The 21,841-nt window shown below is 35.5% G+C and overlaps 1 protein-coding gene across 8 annotated transcripts in view; it reads right to left on the bottom strand.

Moving 5' to 3' along the window:
• The window catches only part of ASIC5 (acid sensing ion channel subunit family member 5), a 45,318-nt gene that overhangs the window by 7,346 nt on the left and 16,131 nt on the right, over positions 1 to 21,841 (bottom strand). For 4 of the 8 annotated variants that reach the window (XM_033135009.1, XM_033135004.1, XM_033135003.1 and 1 more), the window contains 8 exons: positions 16,289 to 16,526; positions 14,556 to 14,681; positions 12,511 to 12,660; positions 11,390 to 11,537; positions 10,037 to 10,093; positions 7,950 to 8,118; positions 4,935 to 5,026; positions 3,080 to 3,476 (listed from right to left, as the gene is read on the bottom strand). In XM_033135009.1, coding sequence (XP_032990900.1) covers positions 3,286 to 3,476; positions 4,935 to 5,026; positions 7,950 to 8,118; positions 10,037 to 10,093; positions 11,390 to 11,537; positions 12,511 to 12,660; positions 14,556 to 14,681; positions 16,289 to 16,526 — 1,171 coding nt within the window. In that variant the 3' untranslated portion in view covers positions 3,080 to 3,285. Of the gene's footprint in view, positions 1 to 3,079; positions 3,477 to 4,934; positions 6,534 to 7,949; positions 8,119 to 10,036; positions 10,094 to 11,389; positions 11,538 to 12,510; positions 12,661 to 14,555; positions 14,682 to 16,288; positions 16,527 to 21,841 lie in introns of those variants that run through there. The other 4 variants (XM_033135006.1, XM_033135005.1, XM_033135007.1 and 1 more) reach the window with 4 other exon arrangements.

Here is a 21,841-nt window from a genome sequence, read left to right on the forward strand (position 1 = left end):
TGAGGATATTGCTATAAAAGAGAAGATAAGGAGAGATACTGAGGAACAAATCATCACGATCAATGGGTGGGACAGAGAAAGAACTGCCCAGCATAAGCATGCTGGGAAAGAAATTAAAAAATGCTGAATATATAAGATGGTTAGCTTTTCGAAGGTTATAAGAAATTAGAAACTATGAAATGATTTGGGATAAAATAATTTCATGATAAAAAAAATAGTTAAGAAATCATTCTGCCAATATGATCATGTAGATAATTGTTAAAAGAAGATTGGGGAGTTCCAGGGGGCAGTTGTCAAATTCCAGGCATGAAGGCATGCATTAGGGTGTTTGTCAATTATTGGCATTTCAGGGTCATGAGATATAAATATTCCTAATTTGACCGAGTACTATCAGATTACACTGGCCTCCTTCCTGTAGCACTAGCACTTGCTTACAATCAAACTTAAAAATAACATTAAGTGAAATAAGTCAGACAGAAAAAGTCGAGAACCACGTAACTTAACTTGTATGTGGGATATAAAGCTGAAAGCAACAAAGGAATAAGACAAACAAACAAACTCATAGACACAGACAACAGTTTAGGGGTTACCAGAAGGTAAGGGGGTAGAAGAGGAAAAGGGGTGATGGAAGGAGAACTGACTCTGGGTGGTGAGCATACAATGTGATATATAGATGATGTATTACAGAATTGTACACTTGAAACCTATGTAATTTTACCAACCATTGTCACTCCAGTAAATTTAATAATAAAAAAATAACAACATAAGATTTTTAAAAGTTATTCTCATGTGACCAGAAAGGAAATAAGACCCAGCAATAATTGACAGAATGAATGTAGGATTAGAATTCTATGACTTGATTATTTCTTAAATGTGTTTGAGCAGGCCTCTGGAAAATTCACCATTGATTGGGTATGCTCAGAGGCTGAAAATAGGTTGATTGAGGAGTAATGAAAACACTGCAACTCTTGAATTTCCTCTGTCTATTAAATAAGCACATAGTGGTACTTGGAAAAAATGACAAACGCTATATGCTCCCAATATACTTCAGATTTAACTTTATTTTCAAATAGATTTATTTTAAGTACCCATCTAGGTAAGAAATAGGTATAGTCACTGCACCTGCAAAAGTCAGTTTATAATAGAACTCTCCAGACCAAAATAAATACATAAATAAAATTATGTTAAATTTTAGTGAAAATGAAAATCTCAGAAATTTTATAATCCCAAATTATATATACTATTTCTTGAATAAAAAATATATCTTGTCTCTTCATATACAGTTTATTTATCAGGTCTAATTTATATATTTAGCAATAAAGATTGTTGTGGGGACAGAGCCAGGAGTGCAGTTTCCAGGCTCTTGCCCTCACGTGGAAAGGTGCTCACTTGGGTAGTAAATGGCCATCAACTGTGATTAGATGGCCATCAGCTGTGGCTAGTTGGCCGTCAGCTGTAACCAGTGAGCCATTGGCCACTAATATAACTGCCATGGCTATTCTAGCAGAAGATGGTGGCTGAGCTAGCAAGAGCGGATTGCAGTTAGCACAGCGGATTGCAGCTAGCAAGTGAGGTTGATTGGCAGAGAGAAGTGGATGGCAGGTTGCGGATAGTGTGGCTCCTGCTTCCTGTGTCTCCAACCCAGCCACCAGCGAGAATATAGTGGTATGACTCCCCTATCTGTGGCTCCATGGGTGTTCCTTTTTGGCCTCACCATGTCCCCACATGACACCCTGCATGACACATGGTGCAGAGAGCAGGATACAGTGCCTACCAAAGCTCTCCAAAGTGCGGTGGAGCAGTTTGTGCGTATGAACACTCAGTCTCAGGAAGACCAGGAGTAGCAGCTACTGGAGAGCTGGACCCCCATGGAGGGGTGGGAAGATGTGGATGGTTCCCCAACCAGCATAGGCCGGAGAAAGCGAAGGTCGTTGCAGCCCTGTGGGTTGGGAAGTGCTTGCTGAGGCCCTCACCCCCAGTTTGGGGAGGACTTGGAGCCCTCGCCCTGCGGAGGGGGCACAGATTGTGAGGCTCACAGCCCTGGCGAATGACTGTGGACTATGGGGAATGGCCATCCATCCCTGATTTGATGGACCACTTGACTGCTTGGGAATGTACCACCATGTAGTGGAACCGGTGGATGTTTGCTTCCTGTGTCTTCACCGGCCGCCATGGAGAATGTGTAAGCACCTTGACTGTGAGTCGCTATTGTTCCAGCTCAGTACCCAGAGAGGCCCAGAGAGAGTGGCAGTGCCCTGAGAGCCCTGGCTGAGTCCAGGAAGTCTGGCTGTGCCCAGAGAGAGTGGCAGTGCCCTGAGAGGCCCTGGCTGTGCCGGGGGAGACGGGCGGTACCCTAAGAAGTCCAGGAAGTCTGGCTGTGCCCAGAAGGCCTGGTGGTGCCCTGAGAAACCCTGGCTGTGCCCAGAGACCCTGGCTGTGTCCAGGATACTGCATTCACCTCCAGACTCCTCGCACAGGGCCCCTCGCGGAAGACGCTTGTTGCGTAGATTGTGAGGTGAGACCCTGTAGGGGTGGCGTGTGGGGCCAGAGCCAGGAATGCAGTTTCCAGGCTCTCGGCCTCACATGGAAAGGTGCTGGCTCAGGTAGTAAATGGCCATCAACTGTGCCTAGTTGGCCGTCAGCTGTAACCAGTGAGCCATTGGCCTCTAATATAACTGCCGTGGCTACGCCAGAAAATTATGCAGAAAATGGGGGCTAGCAAGAAGACGGTGGCTGAGCCTGCAAGAGTGGATTGCAGCTAGCAAGTGAGGTGGGTTGGCAGAGAGAAGTGGACAGCAGGTTTCGGATCGTGTGGCTCCTGCTTCCTGTGTCTCCAACCCAGCCGCCAGCGAGAATATAGTGGTATGACTCCCCTATCTATTGCTCTGTGGGTGTTCCTTTTTGGCCTCGCCATGTTCTGCGTTCTTATGTGGGGAGCGGGACCAGAGACCCCGCATGACACCCTGCATGGCAAATGTCTTTTTTTCATTACAAAAGCATCCACTTATTTAAAAATTATGAAGTGACTACTACTGTTTAGGTGCCGGGAATTTATTGTGAGAAAAAAGAAAGACAGTGCCTGTTTCTTTTCCACATATAAATTAATACATATATACATAAGTACAGACAAAAAGATCTAAAATATGTGTAAAGAGATAGATATTTACAATGGATTATATTGACTCCCCAAAACTATTACATGAAGTTTCCCAGCAATGAGTTAGTTATTAATAAATCTGAAAGTATTGTGAAGAGAAAAGCAAAAGTTTTGGTCTTAAGTTAACATTAGCATTCCACTATTTTATTTTTGTTCCCCAAATGATTCTGAGGTGGAGGAGCCCCTGGCGTCATTTCAGGTATCTTCAGCAAGAACAAAATGCACATCCAGTAGAAATTGGTGAATACATATTCAATAATTTCTATAATGGTAATTATACTGGCCCCACAAAATAGGCCCAGTTGACCACCAACATCTGCTGAAATAAAACCAACAAAGAAATTGAGCAAATCATGTTTTTTTTCATAAAAAGCAAATGAAACATTACTCGAGTTTAAATTATTTGAAGCTAATAAGTTAATAATAATTGATATTTTATGAAGGTGACTTGATTGTATGATTTTAAGTTTGGTATAAATAAAGTAATAACAATAGGATCTTAAAATAATGGTTATAATATTTATATAAATCGTTTCAAAAGTAGAGAGAAAAAGCCTATATAAAGCTTTATCCAGAATATACCTCAAAAACTTTGGGGGATATTAAATCTAGACAAATTCAGAAAACATCCTAGAAAATTACAAATTCATTTCCATGTGCTGAATGAAGAGTAGAAATGGGATATTCACGTGCATTATTGGGCGATGATGTTTTCCATCAACATAAATCTCTAAGCAATTTGTTACTGTACGTGTTCAAACTATTTCTTTTTAAGCATTTGTAATATTTCACTACACTAAAATATATTAACACAGCACTGCCATCTTCTTAAAACATTTTCTAAACCTATATTTGTATTTGTTGTTTGTGCCTTTTACTGTGGTAAAATATACATAACATAAAATTTACCATTTTAACAATCTTGTATTCAGTACATTCACATTGTTGTGCAACCACCATCACCATCTATCTTTATGACTTTTTCATCTGCCCATCTGAAACTCTGAACCTTTAAAAAAATAACTCATTTCCCCCGCCCTCAGCCCCTTGCAACCACCATCCTACTTTTTGTCTCTATGAATTTGACTACTCTTGCACTGCCTTTTTAAACAGATTATACTATTATTCATCTTTTCCTCATTGCCCTGAGCCATTTTTAGGATTATGCGGTTTTTGTAAAGTGTGATGAAGTAAGTATAGACTTCCCCAGGAGCTTGAGGAATTTGTATGTTTCCTCTCTATTCAGGGGCTCTGCGGCCAGTGTCTGACTGTTGTCATTTTGCCTATGATACCCTCTCCTGTCTCCTATATGACTTCCTGTAAAATGCAGTGAGATCTAAGTTTATTAAGGATTGTATGAGGCAGGAGTGTGCGCAGAGTGTGGCGGCAACTTAAATGCCAAATTTTCCTTGTTCCAAATCTTCTTGTCAGTTCATTCTGAGTAGAGTTCTGTGTGGAGGTCTGAGATGCTTGATACTGTACCCCAATGTAGGATGGCTGAACACTCTATAACAGTTACATGGTGAGCGTGGCTCTCTGAAGGGAAAGCAAGATGCTGTGTGTGAATATGAGATAATGCACACCAGTCTTTTCTTTGTGAAAGCCCCTGTGAGGTTTGCTGAAAGTGTATCCAGGAAGTGGAAAAGTTTCAGATTTAAGTGGCAGGTGAATGACAAGCACTATTGATTCTTTTCCTCCACTGATAAGCTAAATGCAAAAGAAAAATATCTGATAGAAAGTCTTTTTAAAAATTGAGGTGCAGCTAAGCAACACTTACCAAGTAATTCAGACACACTCACTGCTTTTTGTTGCTGCGTTATCTTATAGTTAAGGTCACTATAGTTTATTTCAATGTTTACGAGATTCTCCCTGGGGATAAAAAACAGAGTTAATCTAGTTCGATTGTCAGCACTACTGTTAATTCCTATTTGACAAAAGTAATATTCATTTTTGGTTCAGATGTTATTTACTGTGGAATTAGACACCCATCATTGTATTTGATACTAATCATAATACCGTCATTTGGAAGGCACTCTTTTCATGTTGGTACTCAGGGAAAATAATTTGTCTACAGACCCAACAATTTTCTATGCCTCATTCCTGAGCATTACAATGTAAAAAGACATTAAATCTAAATATCTATGGAGTAGATTCGAGTATTTACAAACATTTAAATGTGTGTCTCATGTTAATGCAAATCTTGGTATGGCCTTTGTAACTTAATGTGATCCTGGAGAAACACTATGGTTTTTCTGAGTCTTGGTTTTCTCATCTGTAGTCAAGATTTTAGAGTCCGGATTTAAGAGTTAGGATGAGGAGAAATTAAATAATATATTAAAGAATCGGCATATATTGGGTATACAATAAATGGTAGTTATTTACTTCCATCATTAATATACTAGGTTAGAGACTCTGTCTTTTAATGTCTTCTAAAAATCTTTATATGTGACCAAAGTGGCTAAGCACTATTTTAAAATGATAACACTTTATGTAGTCTTGGATGCCCTCTCACTATCAGTCTCCACCCCAGGCTTTTATCTTGAACTTCACACCAATGGAAATAAGTGCAATAGTGCACAGTTTTTGTCTTTCTTTATACAGGGTATCTCTAATGCCTAGAACGCCTCTGAATCCTGACACAAAATAGGTGCTTATTATATGGATAAATAAGGGGACAAATTAAAGGGGACAAATTGAAAAACCAATGAATAAATGGCTAAATATTAACTTGTCTGTCTTAAAAGCTAAGGTGGAAACCAACCATCTGGTTATTTTCAGTTAGCAATAATAATTGTCATTAAGAATGGATTTTATTAGCAGTGCTTCCTAGAATTATATGGTGTTCTTTAATATACCTAAGGAAGATAGCTATAAATCACTCACCATGTTATTTACAGTTTTATAAATCAATATTTCAAAATATACTTAATTCAAAATATATCATTAATATGTTTAGTTAATTTCCATTGGTTTAGCCCTGGGTAACAGGATAATGTACCATGTTTAAGTAGATAATCAGAGAGTATTGTAATATTTACAAATAATAAAACAGTTGTCAAAGTGGAAGAAATAATAAAGTTGTCTTGGAAGTCTAGAAATTTTAATAATATTGCAATCATTTTGTCCTCCATTGTGCTCTTAATTTGCATGCACACTGATAATAGTGTTTTATTTTCTAAGCACAAAACTCACAACCATTTCCAAGCATAATCCATCTCCATTTTTGAGAAGATAAATTTATTACCCACAAAAATATTGTGATACTTACTCGACTTCTCTCAGGCAGGTGACTTACCCAGTAATTTGGGGCTAATTGAATCTATGCCTCATTATGATAGTGAAATTGCTCAGGATTTAAGTTCAAGATTATTTGTTTCTGTCAGGAAATTTTATAAAATAAAATCTGGATTTTAATAACGGTGAGGAGATCAGAGAAATACTGTGTTTTTTTTGTTTTTGTTTTTGCTTTTTGTTTTGCATTTACAAAATACTAAAGAAATGCTTCCAGGAGTTTGAGTATGAACACTACATTAAGGGGAATAAATTATTTTTGCACACAGCAAACAATTTTATGCAATTTTTACATGAAATTTTGTTAAAACTGAACAATTTACAAAGTTCATTTGTTTTACTAATGAAATTGGCCTAAATTCAGCCACAATTTACTCTTATGTTCATTACCACACACCTGCTTCAGTCAAGCTAGTTTTCTTATCATCTCCTCAATAGGGTTCGTCAACTGCCACATGAGGCCTTGGATTGGTTAAAATCTGTGGTTGGTTTGTGTCCAAGAAGAAATACGTACAGGCTTCATGATTAAGTTAGGGGTTGCTTTGTTTTATATCTTATTGCTGCTAAGGTTTCACATTGCTTCTCTCCTGACTAACTGCATTTGTGTTTTCTGATTTATTACTGTTCGATTTTCTGGTACCTGTGCACAAACCAGTTTCTTAATTATCTGTGTCACTTGTAACCACTGACTCTGTCTAGGTTTTAGATACCCCTGAGTCTAGCTGCACTTGTTCAGTTATTTGCTTTAGTTTTTCTGGTAATGGTCTCCAATATTCACAACAACGTAATGTTCCTACATGTCAATTATGTGATAAGATTAATTATAGAGTGACTTATAATGAAGGGGAGCAGAATATGCTACCCCAAAATATGCCATTTTGACATATTGATTATTTTGAATTAAAGTGACATAAGAAACAATCAACGGAAGAGGATATTTTGACTCTTATTTGTCTCCTGAAAGCAAAAATAAATCTTCCATGTCCGTACTCTCCCTGTACTAGAAAGGTAAAAGGCATTATCGTCACTGGAGATAGGACATTTAGGGACAAGAAGGCTGCAGCAGTTACACTGTACTAGTTACAGTGTCACAGCTTCTTCATCTATAAGACAAAAATAATGATCTCTGCCCATCTATCTTACATAGTTATTAGACTCAAACTATATTATATACAGGGAAAGAATTTAAATATTTTAAAACATTAACTGATATTCTTATTTACTGATATTAAACATTATTATTTTTGCCAGTTGGGCCAATAAAGGTAAGACCATCAGCAAATTACTCAAGGAGGCCTCGTTTTACTTTTCATACAATTGAACTAAGGCAATGAAAGAGATGATCTTATCTACTTCTAAAATTCTAGGCTTTCATTGTTAATTCAGTGATGAGAACCATTGCCTCCTTTGATCAAAATTTTATTTCTTGAGTCTTTGAAAGTTTTGAGTAAAGAAAATATTCATGTTAATTACAAATAATTTATAAGACTAAAAACATTACCTGACATAGTTTTGGCTTTGATTCAACTTCCTGGAAAGATGTTTCAAAGCTCTTTGATTTGGAAAAGTGGAATAAGAAATAGTAGCAGGGTATTCTGTTTCTTCACAAGGAACAGGGCAGCTAGAATTATGTGTTCCCATTGTACATAACTCCTTAAGTTCAATGAGATCTGAGATGAAAATCAGGACAGGATATTCAGAGAAAAGGATATTCACAGTGGGGAAGACAGAGCTTTTAAAAAAAATATCATTTCACTTTCAGTGCTGAAAAAAGTGGTTAATAAGCTCTATCATTACTTTCTGAACAAAAGGTGTTTATATTTTATTTATTTTTTAGTATAAATACAGCAAAGGAGACAAAACATAAAACATAGGATTTGTTATCCTTGAATTAATTGAGCCACTAGATTCAGATATTTGTTAGAAATAAGAAATTCTTTCCAGAATGTCCTGGGGCTTATTTCCATAAAATTTCAGACATTTGGACAGGAGAAATATGGAAAGCTGTTGGTGTAGCATTGTGTCTCTTTGAGAGGAACATTCAAATGTAATCCTGAAAGACAAAGACTCAGGTTTAAACTAAACTTACTCTTGAGCTTGTTTCAACTTAGAATGGAGTGAAATATGCTGCTGGGTATTTAGAGTCTCTTATTTCTGTGGACTTAGTGACTTCTCAGTCAGCTGCAGAGGTTCTCTGTCCTCTGTCCTCTCTTGGCCCTGTGGAACAACTTGGCTATCCATTCAAAAGTGTACTGGGAAAATTCCCTGAGAGAAGTGGTATTTGTCTTCAGTTTTCCTTTTGACCACTTCCTGGTGCTTAATCTCCTTGCTCCTCACTCTTGGTAGATATTCTGGTTGTTGGTTTTCCTGTGGTTTTGTTATTGAAACACTTTCTTCTTATGAATGCTTTGTTTACCCAAACTCCTTGATTAATGACCAACTTTGGGCTTGATTTCCAGACTAGAACTCTGATTCTCCTTCAGGGTGATTTTGCGTGCGTCTCTAGTTTTTTAAGAGGACTGGTAATAACCACCACTCTTACTCTATACTCATACAAATAGATGCAAACAGACACACACACACACATCAGTCTTCTGATCCCATTATCCCACAACACTCCCTAAAGAAATGCATGCATGATTTGTTCCCCCAAACTTCCCCTCCAACCCTCATCAAGGATAGGAAATTACAAGAAATTTGGCAATGTAACTTCAATTCCATTGGTCAGTAACATGACTTTTTCATATTCAACATTTCAGCTATTATAAAATATAAGATCGCTTCTACCCATACCCATTCCATGAAATATTTTTCCACCAGTAAAAAGAATATGTTAGACCTATTCTTGTTGTCTTTGATAGATTTCCATAATGGGTTGGAAAAGCAAATTTCATAGAAAGTTGTATAATACGATTCCATTTTAGTAAAACAGCCAATGACTCAAAGTCATAAATATGAAGCTATATACGTGGAAAAAACTATGATAAAATATACCAGTGTTAATATTGGTTGGGGGTTAAGATAAGAGAGATTCAAGCAAAAAAAAATTTGCTGTTTAATAAGAAGTTGTCCCCAATAAATATGGCATGCATTGTTGTGATTTAATTTATATAAAAATTTTATATGTGCATTTATATTTAATGTGTGTATAATGAAATAAGGATGGTCACCTAAATAATTCTCAGAGTGGTGTAACTTCTAATTTGCATATGATTCTTTTCTATTCTGTAATGTTTAAACTAGTCACAACAAGCATGCTGTATTTGTGTAATAAGAAAAAACACCAGTTACTTTAATTATAAAAAAGTATAAAATTTAAGAAAACATACAAATTTAGGAATAAAAATAAATACTCTTTTGCTATTACTTTGTCACTACATATCTTTAATTCAAATGTATATTGAAATCAGAGGGCTTTGTGTCTATGTAAGCTACTGTCCTTAATTTTAAGAACATTGAAAAACTCCCTTATAGTCTCTATTTTGTTTCATTTATGGACTATTCATAATATGTGATTTAATGGGTTATGTTCCTCTGAATGGCTTTCATATAAATCCTGAAAATAAAGAGATAAACTAAGCCACTTACCAAGAGTAGGAGAAACACAGTTGTAAAACTTTTGTAGGTCACACTCTATCCCATTTCCTTAAAAAGAGTAAGTATAAATATAGAAAATTTACATTTTACAAAATAAATGACAAAATTACAAAAATACTTTCCATCCATCCATCTTTTTGCAAAAAATATATAAAAACATGCTTCACCCAGTGAAAACATACATTGGGAAGATGCATAATGTTTTGTTTATTTCTATGTTTCTTTCCATCTGTCTATATAGTTCTAAAAATTTTTAAGTGGGAATAATAATTTTAAAATATTGGTAGCTTTGAAACTTAACATTGCTTTCACATTTGTCATCTCATTTGTTCCTACTCTAATCCTGTAATGTGGGAATCACCATTTACCAAGGACGAAACTCAGGCTCAGAATGTGCCTTGCCCAATCAGTTAGGGGGGTCTTGGCTCGTTTTGTTTACTTTCTATCCTTCTCCTGCTATCCATTGATTTGTGTGTGTGTGTGTGTGTGTGTGTGAGTGAGAGAGAGAGAGAGAGAGAGAGAGAGAGAGAGAGAGGGAAAGAGAGAGAGAGAGGAGAGGACAGGAGAGGAGAGAGACCATAGTGACAAACCTACAAAGCCAAGCTGGTTTTGCCTTTAATATGTTCCACTATTTTTAGAAATATGCTGGAGAAGGGAGAATGAAGGAAATCTATATAAAAACATCGAACGCTTAAATAGAATGTATTCTGTGCCAGGTACTGTTTAAACCACTTACATACTCATTCTGTCTTTATGACAAACCTATAAGTAAGGACACTATTATTCTCTCTATTGTACTGGAGGTACAGAGAGGTTAATTCCAAGGTCACACAGATGAGAAATTGTGGAGTTGATTTGAGCAGCCTTTGTCAGAGTCCTGCTCTTACCCATCCTACTCTACCACCGCATTCAATGCTTGTCTCAAATATCCACAGCTCTGAGAATGTTTCAAAGTGTATGCAAAGGGAGCATGGAGTTTCTTTTCTAGACATAAAGAGTTGCCCCACAGTGAAATAACCAGGATCCATAAGATTTATATAAATGATCTAATTTTTCTTTCAAACAGAGAAAACTGTGATCAACAGTTTCAGATATTTGAAAGCACTCAATTTTATATTTTGAAAATAAGAATTGGTGACTGGCTCTGTTAACAAAATTTTCTTTTCCAGAAATCTCTGCTATGATTTCCTGAGTTAAAACTTGTCAGTTGAGGTTGTATTTGTCAAGTGGGTGACTTTCTAGCATAGAATTTCATAAGAATGGAAAAAAAAATATGTTGACTTCCCATCTGTCAAGTTAGGGAAATATAATTAAAGAAGAGGAAAGCTGCTGTTCTTTATTTACCTGGAAGCAGAAAAGGTAAACATCCACATCGCTTTTCTATGTGCTGCGCTTTGCATTCCTTCAAGCAACCGGAAGTACTGTAGGTACTAAAATTCTGCAGCTTAATGTTAGGGTTGCATTCTCCCCAAGGGTATTCTTGATGAACTGTCTTAAGATAAAAAACAAACACCTGGTTCACGAGATTTATCTGAGTCAATCCACCTCTTTACACCCCAAGAAGAGAGGCTGATACATATTTTTACTTTTCTCTCAGAGCTCTTTGATTGTTGTTTTTTTTTTTTTTAGTTGACTACATTTACCTATTTTGCCTACGCTATTAGCCTGAAAAATTTCTGAAGGTAAGAATAATAGAGATTCTTTAACATACATCCCAAATTCTCAATACCCGTAGTGAATCAATAAATTCAGATAGAGTGATTGCTCTAAAAATTGACTCATATGAAAAGAATATTATCATTTATAGAAATGATATGTTAGCATATTAATCAGCTCACCCACAAAAGAACAACTAAAATCACACACACACATACACACACACACACATAAAATCCTCTATAGAGCACCTATTATGTACCATGCGATATGGTGATTGCTTTCTTTATGTGATTTAATTTAAACTTCATAATAAAAGTGAAAAGGAAATGTTATTCCCCCAACCCCCAGTGTACAGACAGAAGATGGAAATTCAGAAATTTAATTAATTACAGAGCAAGCAGCTGGCGAATGGAAATCTGGCGGACATGTCTGACTCCAAGATTTCTGCTCTTCCCACTTATTTTTCATTTTTATCCTCCCCAGAATGTCCCAGTGAGAAAACACAGCTGAGCAACTTAGTTGTCTCCTCACACTCAGTGAGACTTTCCATCTCTAATGAAATTTAAGTTACCTTGGATTTGCTCAGTTTCCCAGCTTTTACATACATCATATATGTAAGTTCACAGTTTTTACTAAATATTTGCCTGCTAGTAAAGGGAAAGAATCTGAAATGAAACTGGAATTTCCAATGATGTTCTAAAGGCATGGAAAAAAAGGGTTTCTGGTGAAAGTACTATTTATGCATATATATATGCATGTATTACCCCACATAATTCCCTCACACTATACATTTTGCCAGTATTTACCTTCACTTGGCGGATTGTTACCCGCGCATGCATTCCCACGGGTGACGACAAACCTAAACCATCAAACTGTGGCACTTTCTTTGGTGAATGGATAACAAAGATGATCCCAGCATCAACAAAACCAAGGGTAGGGTCATCAGTGAATTTCTCCTGAAACAAAAATACATCCCTCCCCAGTTAAAAATGGGTATCAATTCTATACCAGTTTCAGAGTTAGATTTGTCACCAGAAGATACCATTTGACTGACTTAAAATCAAATACTTTATATCAGTCTTTAATCTCTTTATCGACAAACGGTGAAAATGAAACACTTACGACATACTTTTGATGCTTGAATGTTTCAAGACTTTGGCAGTTTTCCATGGATCACTTTTGGCCTTAGATGAATTTATGATCATCTGATTTCCTTTGGCTCTCTCTTGGCCTAGTTGCCTTTTATTTGCTTTCTCCTTGGCTGTTCTTTTTGCTTCATTTGTTTTAGAAAATTATTTGGCTCTCCTCTTTGTAATTAAAATCTCTGGCCTTCTTTAAAATTCAAACCCATTTTCTTGAAAGAGTGAAGACATACTATTTCTTTAATACTAGTGTTCTTCTTTGATAAATCTTATGTCAAATGAAAAAATTTAAGACTGAACTTCTGGTGACTTTGCTATTAGTTGTAATTTCAGGCTTTAAGGAGAAGGAATGGACTTGGGAATATGATGATTTTTCTTGTAAATGGGTCAACTGCCTAACTTGTTTAATATTCCATTTGTGCTGGGTCTGTTATGACTCTGTAAGAAACCCTTTACTAGCTAATATGGAGAAATATTTCAGTGCTATTTACTTATGGAATTTTGCATTGAATTTACAGATTTAATTGCATTCTAAAAATATTGGGGAAATTCTAGTTTGTAAAATTCATAATATTATACTTGAAGTGACCATATGGCTCATATTTGAATAACTTAAAAACATTGATCAAATAGATATACAGTCATGGGCACATGCATTGTACAGTGCTGTGTGTGAACATAAGCAAAAGTACCTTGAATGGGATACAAGCAAAGCTAAGAAACATACTTGAAGAGATAGTTTTTGAAAGTAGCCAATGACCTCATTCACTTGGCTTGGGAGGTGGAGTAGTTTGATGGGTTTTGGGGAGACTTCAGTTTATTTCTCATCTTTACCATTATTGTGTGATTTTGGATACTTAATTCTTACAGCATTTCAGAATATTCATTTATAAAACCACAAGTAAGGAGTCTAATACTGCTAAATGTATAATACTAAATTGGTTGTGCAAGACAGAAGGTGAAAATGAACCTTAGATGAGAGCTATATCAGGTGTTCCTGATTTTCTTAGGTTTCTGGACATTTAAAAGCCAAATAATTAGAACTTTTTAGACCAATCACACATTTACAGAAACTAGTTTTAGGCAAAGTCCATTTATACAATATTCTTTACATAGCAATTATTTTTCATCACTTCTGCAGGCCATAGATTCTATATTTGTTAAATATCTATGTATGGATTCTTTCTAAAATGTATTGCATTATTTACATGTAAATGTAAAAAATATTTCTAAAATGCAAAGCATTATCTTAACCATATACTGGGGGATTGGGGGGGGTGCCAAAAAATGTATACACATGACTTGAATTCATCTTTTGTTATTGGTATATGTTGAGTATTACAATTTTAATGCAGTTTTTTCCTTTCTTAAAATGTGTATATATATATATTTTTTTAGCACCCTCTGTATATAGTGATTTAAAAATATTTGGTTTCCTTCTTTTCTGGCATGACCGTTTGCTGGTGTCACAATAATGGTAGTCAGTAGTATAGCTAAAAATGTATAGGTTATGCCTCTAAATTTTATCTTTTAAATATGTAAGTCAATAGTTGCATCCACAGAAATCTTGGCTGAAACAACAAAAGCCAAAATAATATCCAACTTGTAGGAACAATTTGACAGGGCATAATATTCTGATCAAATCTTTTGAAACCTGTAGTCATTATTGTTTGTCTTAAACTTTGGCTAGGTTTAAGAAAATGTAATACCTGATGCACATTGAAGAGCAAGCTTAAGCCTCTTCCAGAGACACTCACTTTTTTCCTTGCTTCGATATTTTCACCATGATTAAACGTAAAGCAATTTCCATATTCAGTGAAGACATGTGCAAAATCCTCCAATATGAAAATGAACCAAATAAAACACCATCAGTTGAGTATTTTGGTTACTTTTGAAGTTTAAATTGCTATAACTTTTTTTCCTTAAATCACAGCAGAAATATCAGAAAGAATAGACAGTTTGGTGATTAATGTTTATATTCAATGAGAGTTTTCATTTTTTAAAAATAATATATACTAGTTATTTTGTATATGACTATTTAATTGATACAATTATATAATTTAGCCTGTATATAAAATTTTTAAAAGTTATTTGTTTTACATTTAGGAAACATATTTTTGCCAGTGGAGAGCATCCTTTTTTTTCAAGGAACCACCTCTCCCCAGGCCTTCATGGTCATGGTGAGGTAGCCATCAAATTGCTCTGTTCCTTTCACCCTCATCCTCCAACCACCTCCATTACAAAGGTACACATGTGACACAAGCTGGGCCAATCATAATACCTCACTGCCTCTTCTCAGAAATTGGTTTAGGAATGATATGTGTCCCAAGTAGAGCTAATCAGAGTCTTCCATGGGATTAGTGAATGGATACTGGAGTGCCAACGTATGATGAGAGGCTAGAATTGTCAGCAGCCATCTTGGTTCTGTGTGAGAACTTATACAGAGAGAAGCCAAGGGGAGTCATGAGATGGAGAGACACAGAATGGTAGTCTCAGAATCCCTTGGCTGAGCATTTTCTGAAACCAGTCCCACTCTTAGAGTTTCCAGTTAACTAAAGCAATTCATTCCTTTTACTCTTTAGCTTACCAGAGTTGGGTTTCTAGAATTTGCCATTGAAAAAGTCATGTTTGATACAAAATTCCTCAGTGAAGAGTTCAAACATGATGGTAAATAACAAGAAACATGGAAAAACTTCTCCAAATTAAGAGTTTAGAGCAGAGCTTCATCTCTGCTAGATGTCTCTCAGGCATTTCTGTTTACTGTGTGAATACCAATAGGAAGAATACCAATAGGATAAGGAATTGTATCCCAGAAACATGAATTGGTGAAATTTACTTAGAATCACTTAATAGCACATGCTATAGAATTGCTAAAACAGGAAATAGGGATTAAATTACCTGCATATCCTTTTGTAATAGATTCCAGATATGTCAAACATTTTATCTTAAATATAGATTAATTATATAAACAAAAACAGGATGTTATGAGTTATTAGAGAAATATATATAATTTTCATAGTCAAATGCTGGGGACTTCTCATTTTCAATAGCCTTTAATATAATATCACAAGCATAAAAACAGAATGTTGGTTGCTTAGTGATAATAAAAAACGCTATCTTGGAACATGTTGTTTACTGATGAATGGGAAAAATTAAAATATCCTCTTGTGTTAAATTTGTTTTTCTTTTGGAAGGACAATCCTGCAAGAAAGGTAACCAAAGATTTCTGTTCTCTACCTTTTCTTATCTAAGTACTTGTAAAAGAAAATATGTTTCATATGTATTCCACAACCCCTGCTATTATAAGGCTGAGCTAATGGAACATAATCTTTGAGACAATTTATATTAATTTCTCATGGGAGTGAACTTTATTTCAATGTAAAACAGTACCATAAAGTAGCTTATTATATTGATGATATTTGAAGAAATATCAAATCATTACCTGTGAGCCACATGGCTTCCCAAAAAAGTCACATTTCAACAAAGTGCTATTGTTGAGATAAAAACCATTTTTCTTGACAAACTCTGTAATGCTGAAATTTTGTTGACTTGCAAGAAAATCAATAACCTCTTTAGAGACAGTGGAATTGGCACTGATTTCCTGGAGATGGAGGACTTTGGATACAACATGCCATAAGAAAAAAATAATGCCAAATTTGGCTGCAGCATCTGTTTGGAACCTAGTAGTAGGAATAAAGGTAATATTTAGAATAATGAAAACTTATTATCTAGAGGACAGAGACCAAATATCTAGACCTTCAAATATCAACTTCTCCAGCTTCTCTCGTATACTTTCCCTCATTCATAGTATTTTTCAAAAAATTTGGATTCCTAAGAGGTCTTTGTCACATCCTACAATTTACCTTGTATTTGTATACATAGTTTCACTTACCTGGAATACCTCGCAGACTTTGATCTGGGCACATCCTAATGGATCCTTTAGAGTCAACATAAAGGGATGGGTGGAAATGTACAGTGGTTAAGAATACAGGAGACATAGGAGCCAGATTTCCTGGGGTCAAATCATAGTTCCGCCATTATTGTGGCCTTGTACAGCATCTGCATAGCTACTCTGTATGCTGGAACTATATTTCCCAACGTCTGTTTTCTTGTATGTATCTGTTTACAATCTGAAGTTCATTGTAGGCCAGAAGCTGTGGTCACTCACACACGCTGTGATTGATCTCCTGCCTGAACTTGTGGTGTGGGACAATAACCAGGACCACATTTCCTTTAGCTCCTGTCCAATCTCCACTGTTAGCTTCTTCAAATCCAGTGTCAAGTGAGAGTGCAGCCTGGAGAAGGTGCCAACTTATCCTGTTGGTCACCATCAAGATGGATGGTAGTAAAATAGAGACACACACTTCCAGCTTGTATTCATTTCCTTCCCTTCAAATGTATCTTTGTTTCTGACTGCTGACTTCAGGCCCAGCACCAGAATCAGAGGCAATAGTCGTAACAAAGACTGCTTAATCAGCCCCTGTTATTCAGTGGGGCTTAATCCCTATAATAGATTCCATATTTTATGTCTCTCAGAGTGGTTCTGTTTCTGTGATCAAGCCAGCTTTGTTACAACCACGTAATGGTATGATATAGCAAATTGCACCTCACTGTCACTCAGTTTACTCACTTCTAAAGTTGTACATGTTACTACAACCACTTTCAGAATGTTATTTTGATAATTAAATGTTATTTCCTAAAACCTTGAGAAGACTGCCTGAAATGTAGTGAGTGTTAGGTAAATATTGATTAAATAAATGCTTCTCTTATTATGAAATGTTTTCCTGGCAATAAAAGCAGAAGTAATATATTTGCTTTAACTACTGTAAGTAATTTATAATTCTCTTACTTTGGGGGAGGATTTCTGCCTTGCATTATGTATGGTTTTTTATTTGCATAAATTATAGTTTTTTCAAAATGTGATTAGTATTTGGTATTATAAATCTTAACACTGAACAAACTTTCTCTGTAGTACAAACTAAAGTCAGGGAGTGCGATACCTCCCGCATTGTTCTTTTTCTTAGGATTGTTTTGGCTATTCGGGGTCTTTTGTGGTTCCAAACATATCTGATGATTTTTTGTTCTATTTCTTTAAAAACACCATTGGGAATTTGATGGGGATTGTTTAAATCTGTATATTGCTTTGGCTAATATGGCCATTTTAACTGTGTTGATTCTTCCAATCCATGAGCACGGAATGTCTTTCCATTTCTTTGTGTCTTCTTCAATTTCTTTTATAAATGTCTCATAGTTTTCAGCATATGGGTCATTCACATCCTTGGTTAAGTTTATTCCTAGGTATTTTATTCTTTTTGTTGCAATTGCAAAAGGAATTTTTTTGTGTGTGTTTTTTTTTAAATTTCTTTTTCTGAGATTTCAATGTTAGTATATAGGAATGCAATGGACTTTTGTACATTGATTTTGTAGCCAGCAACTTGACTGTATTCGTTGATTGTTTCTACTAGCTTTTTGGTGGAGTCTTTAGGGTTTCCTATATATAGCATCATGTCATCTGCAAAGAGTGACAGTTTAACTACTTCATTCCCAATTTGAATGCATTTTATTTCTTTCTCTTGCCTGACTGCTCTGGCGAGGACTTCCAACACTATGTTGAAAAGCAGAGGTGATAGGGGACAGCCCTGTCGTGTTCCTGAACATAGAACAAAAGGCTTCAGTTTTTCACCATTAATTATGAGATTAGCTGAGGGTTTGTCATATATGGCCTTTATTATGTTAAGGTATTTTCCTTCCATACCTATTTTATTAAGTGTTTTAATCATAAATGGATGTTGTATCTTATAAAATGCTTTTTCTGCATCAATTGATATAATATGATTTTTGTCCTTTATTTTGTTTATGTGATGTATCACATTGACGGATTTGCATGTGTTGAACCATCCTTGTGCCCCTGGGATAAACTCCACTCCCTGACTTTAGCTTGTACTACAGGGTAAGAATAATCAAAACAGCATGGTATTGGCAGAAAAATAGACACAAAGATCAATGGAATAGAATTGAGAACCCAGAAATAAAACGACATAAATATGGGCAGATAATTTTTGACAAAGAAGCAAAAAATATACAATGGAGAAAAGACAGGCCTCTTCAATAAATGGTGCTGGCAGAATTGGAAAGCCATGTGCAAAAGAATGAAACTGGACTGCTATCTGTCACCATGTACCAAAATTAATTCAAAATGGATCAACGACTTAAGCATAAGACCTGAAACAATAAGCTGCATAGAAGAAAACATAGGTACTAAACTTATGGACCTTGGATTCAAAGAGCATTTTATGAATTTGACTTGAAAGGCTAGGGAAGTAAAAGCTAAAATAAATGAATGGGACTATATCAAGCTTAAAAGCTTCTGCACAGCAAAAGAAACCATCGACAAAATAAAGAGGTAACCAACTGGGAGAAGATTTTTGCAAACAGTGCTTCCGATAAGAGGCTAATATCCAAAATATACAAGAAACTCATGCAACTCAACAGCAAAAAATCAACCCAATTGAAAAATGGGCAGAGGACCTGAAGAGACATTTCTCTAAAGAGGACATACAAATGGCAAACAGACATATGAAAAATTGCTCAACATCACTAATCGTCAGAGAAATGCAGATAAAAACCACAATGAAATATCACCTCACCCTGGTTAGAATGGCTATCATCAGCAAGACAAACAGTAACAAGTGTTGGAGAGGCGGTGGAGAAAAAGGAACCCTCATACACTGTTGGTGGGAATGCAGACTGGTGTAGCCTCTATGGAAGGCAGTGTGGAGGTTCCTCAAAAAATTACGAATAGAATTACCATATGACCCAGCAATCCCTTTCCTGGGTATCTACCAAAAAAATCTGAAAACATTTATCCATAAAGACAAGTGTGCTCCAAAGTTCATTTCAGCTTTATTTACAGTGGCCAAGACATGGAAACAACCAAAATGTCCTTCTATAGATGAATGGATAAAGAAGTTGTGGTATATATACACAATGGAATACTATTCGGCAGTAAGAAAAGATGAAATAGGACCATTTGTGACAACATGGATGGATCTTGAGATTATAAGGCTAAGCAAAATAAGTCAGACAGAAAAAGTCGAGAACCATGAGTTCACTGTGGTATATAAACCAAAAACAACAAAAGAACAAGACAAACAAATGAGAAACAAAAACTCATAGACACGGACAATAGTTTAGTGGTTCCCAGAGGGTAAGAGTAGTAGATGAGGGTAAAGGGGATCAAATATATGGTGATGGAAGGACTCACTCAGGGTGGTGAACACACAATGTGACTTACAGATGATGTAATACAGAATTGTATACCTGAAATTTATGTAACTTTACTAACTTGTCACCCCAATAAACTTTAATAAAAAACAGACAACAAACAAAAACTTTCTGTCCTTAAATTGACTGCTAGAAAGCATGAAATGAAATGTGTGATCCACTCTTGATAAGTGTACAGGACCATGTAATACGTAGTTTGTGTGTAAACTCACTCCTGGGCCTCCTTTCTGTCACTTCCCTTTATATTGTTATCTTTTATGTAATTTTTCTTTCTCAGACAAGCCACGTTGGTCAAGGTAGGGCATACACAAAACCAAAACTGGAAAATAAAATACCAAAGCAACATCACATATTCATTTAGAGATAAGAAACTGCTTTCATGATCAGCCTCTAATATAACACCTTACTTAACCAGCCTCACAAGGCCTGTCTTAAAATTGCCAGCCTGAGTTCTAGAACCTTATAAATACCCTCCTTTCTTTAGAGATACTCTTAAGCTTCCATTATGGTGGTATTTTACCTAACTACAGTATATCTAACAATCCTGCTTTTCTTTGAAAAGAATTCTACTTACCTTTTGAGGAGTTAACAGCCTACATTAGTAATAGATTTTGGGGAGAAGAGCAGCCCTAAATTGAGCAATGGACCTTTAACCTAATTCAGCTTTCTGACTCGGAATGACTGATAAGATGTGTTCCAAAGCCCTGTGACTTTGGAATCCCACACAGGCTGAGTCAATACTGCCTCACACAATGTTCACTGGATTCTTCTGAAACTAATTATGTCGAGAAATGAAGGAATTACCATATGTGGAGGAGTTAAAGATACAATAGATAAAAAGGTTAAAGGGGAGTGCATTTTAGAATATTTTTAAAGATGGTTTTTATTATACTACTAATAATTGAGAACATGAGTGTAATTTAAGTGGGTGAATTAAACTTAATGAATAAAATCTAACAATATTTGGAACGATGGAAGTGAAAAATTTTGTGAGACATATTGTTCAGCATAAAACCAAAAAGTTTTGCTCTGAGTTTATTTTCAACTTCATTTCAAACTTCAAAACCTTTCCAAATATATAGTTTTAGAAATCTTGCTTAGTTATAGTTTGTCTTACTCTTTTACTTAACATCTTGGTAAGATGCTAGTAAAAGAAAATAATAATAAAAATACACTGATTTGTTTGAATAATTTAATTACCCATAACCAGTTACTAAATCTCTTTCTTATGTATATTAATGCTTCTAACTACACTTCCCCAAATTATATGACCCAAATTAGTAAGTTTTATCTGCTGTCCAAGTTGATGGCTGACTCAGAACTTCATTGAATCCCATTCAAACAAATCTAATTGTACCATGTAGTAACAAGAAATTTGTATTTTAGAAATCATTTCATGGAAAGGAAAAATGTGGAAGAACATCAGCTTTCTGCACTTTCCTATCAGCTAATTTTAACATCTTATAATTCTCTCATTAATTAATAAAATCTTGATACATGTTTATTTTATATTTGTATGAGAGTCATGATTTTATCTTTTATTTAAAATCCTTTTACATATATATATATATATATATATTGCATTTAAACAGTAGATTTGGAATAAACAAAAAACACAGGGATTATTGTAAAGATGAAGAAACAGCTACTTTTTTTAAAACCATGGATCAAATAATAGTATCACATCCAGTTATTTTCTCTATATTAGTAG

Source organism: Rhinolophus ferrumequinum, chromosome 18 (assembly GCF_004115265.2).
Source record: "Rhinolophus ferrumequinum isolate MPI-CBG mRhiFer1 chromosome 18, mRhiFer1_v1.p, whole genome shotgun sequence".
Classification (NCBI taxonomy): domain Eukaryota; kingdom Metazoa; phylum Chordata; class Mammalia; order Chiroptera; family Rhinolophidae; genus Rhinolophus; species Rhinolophus ferrumequinum.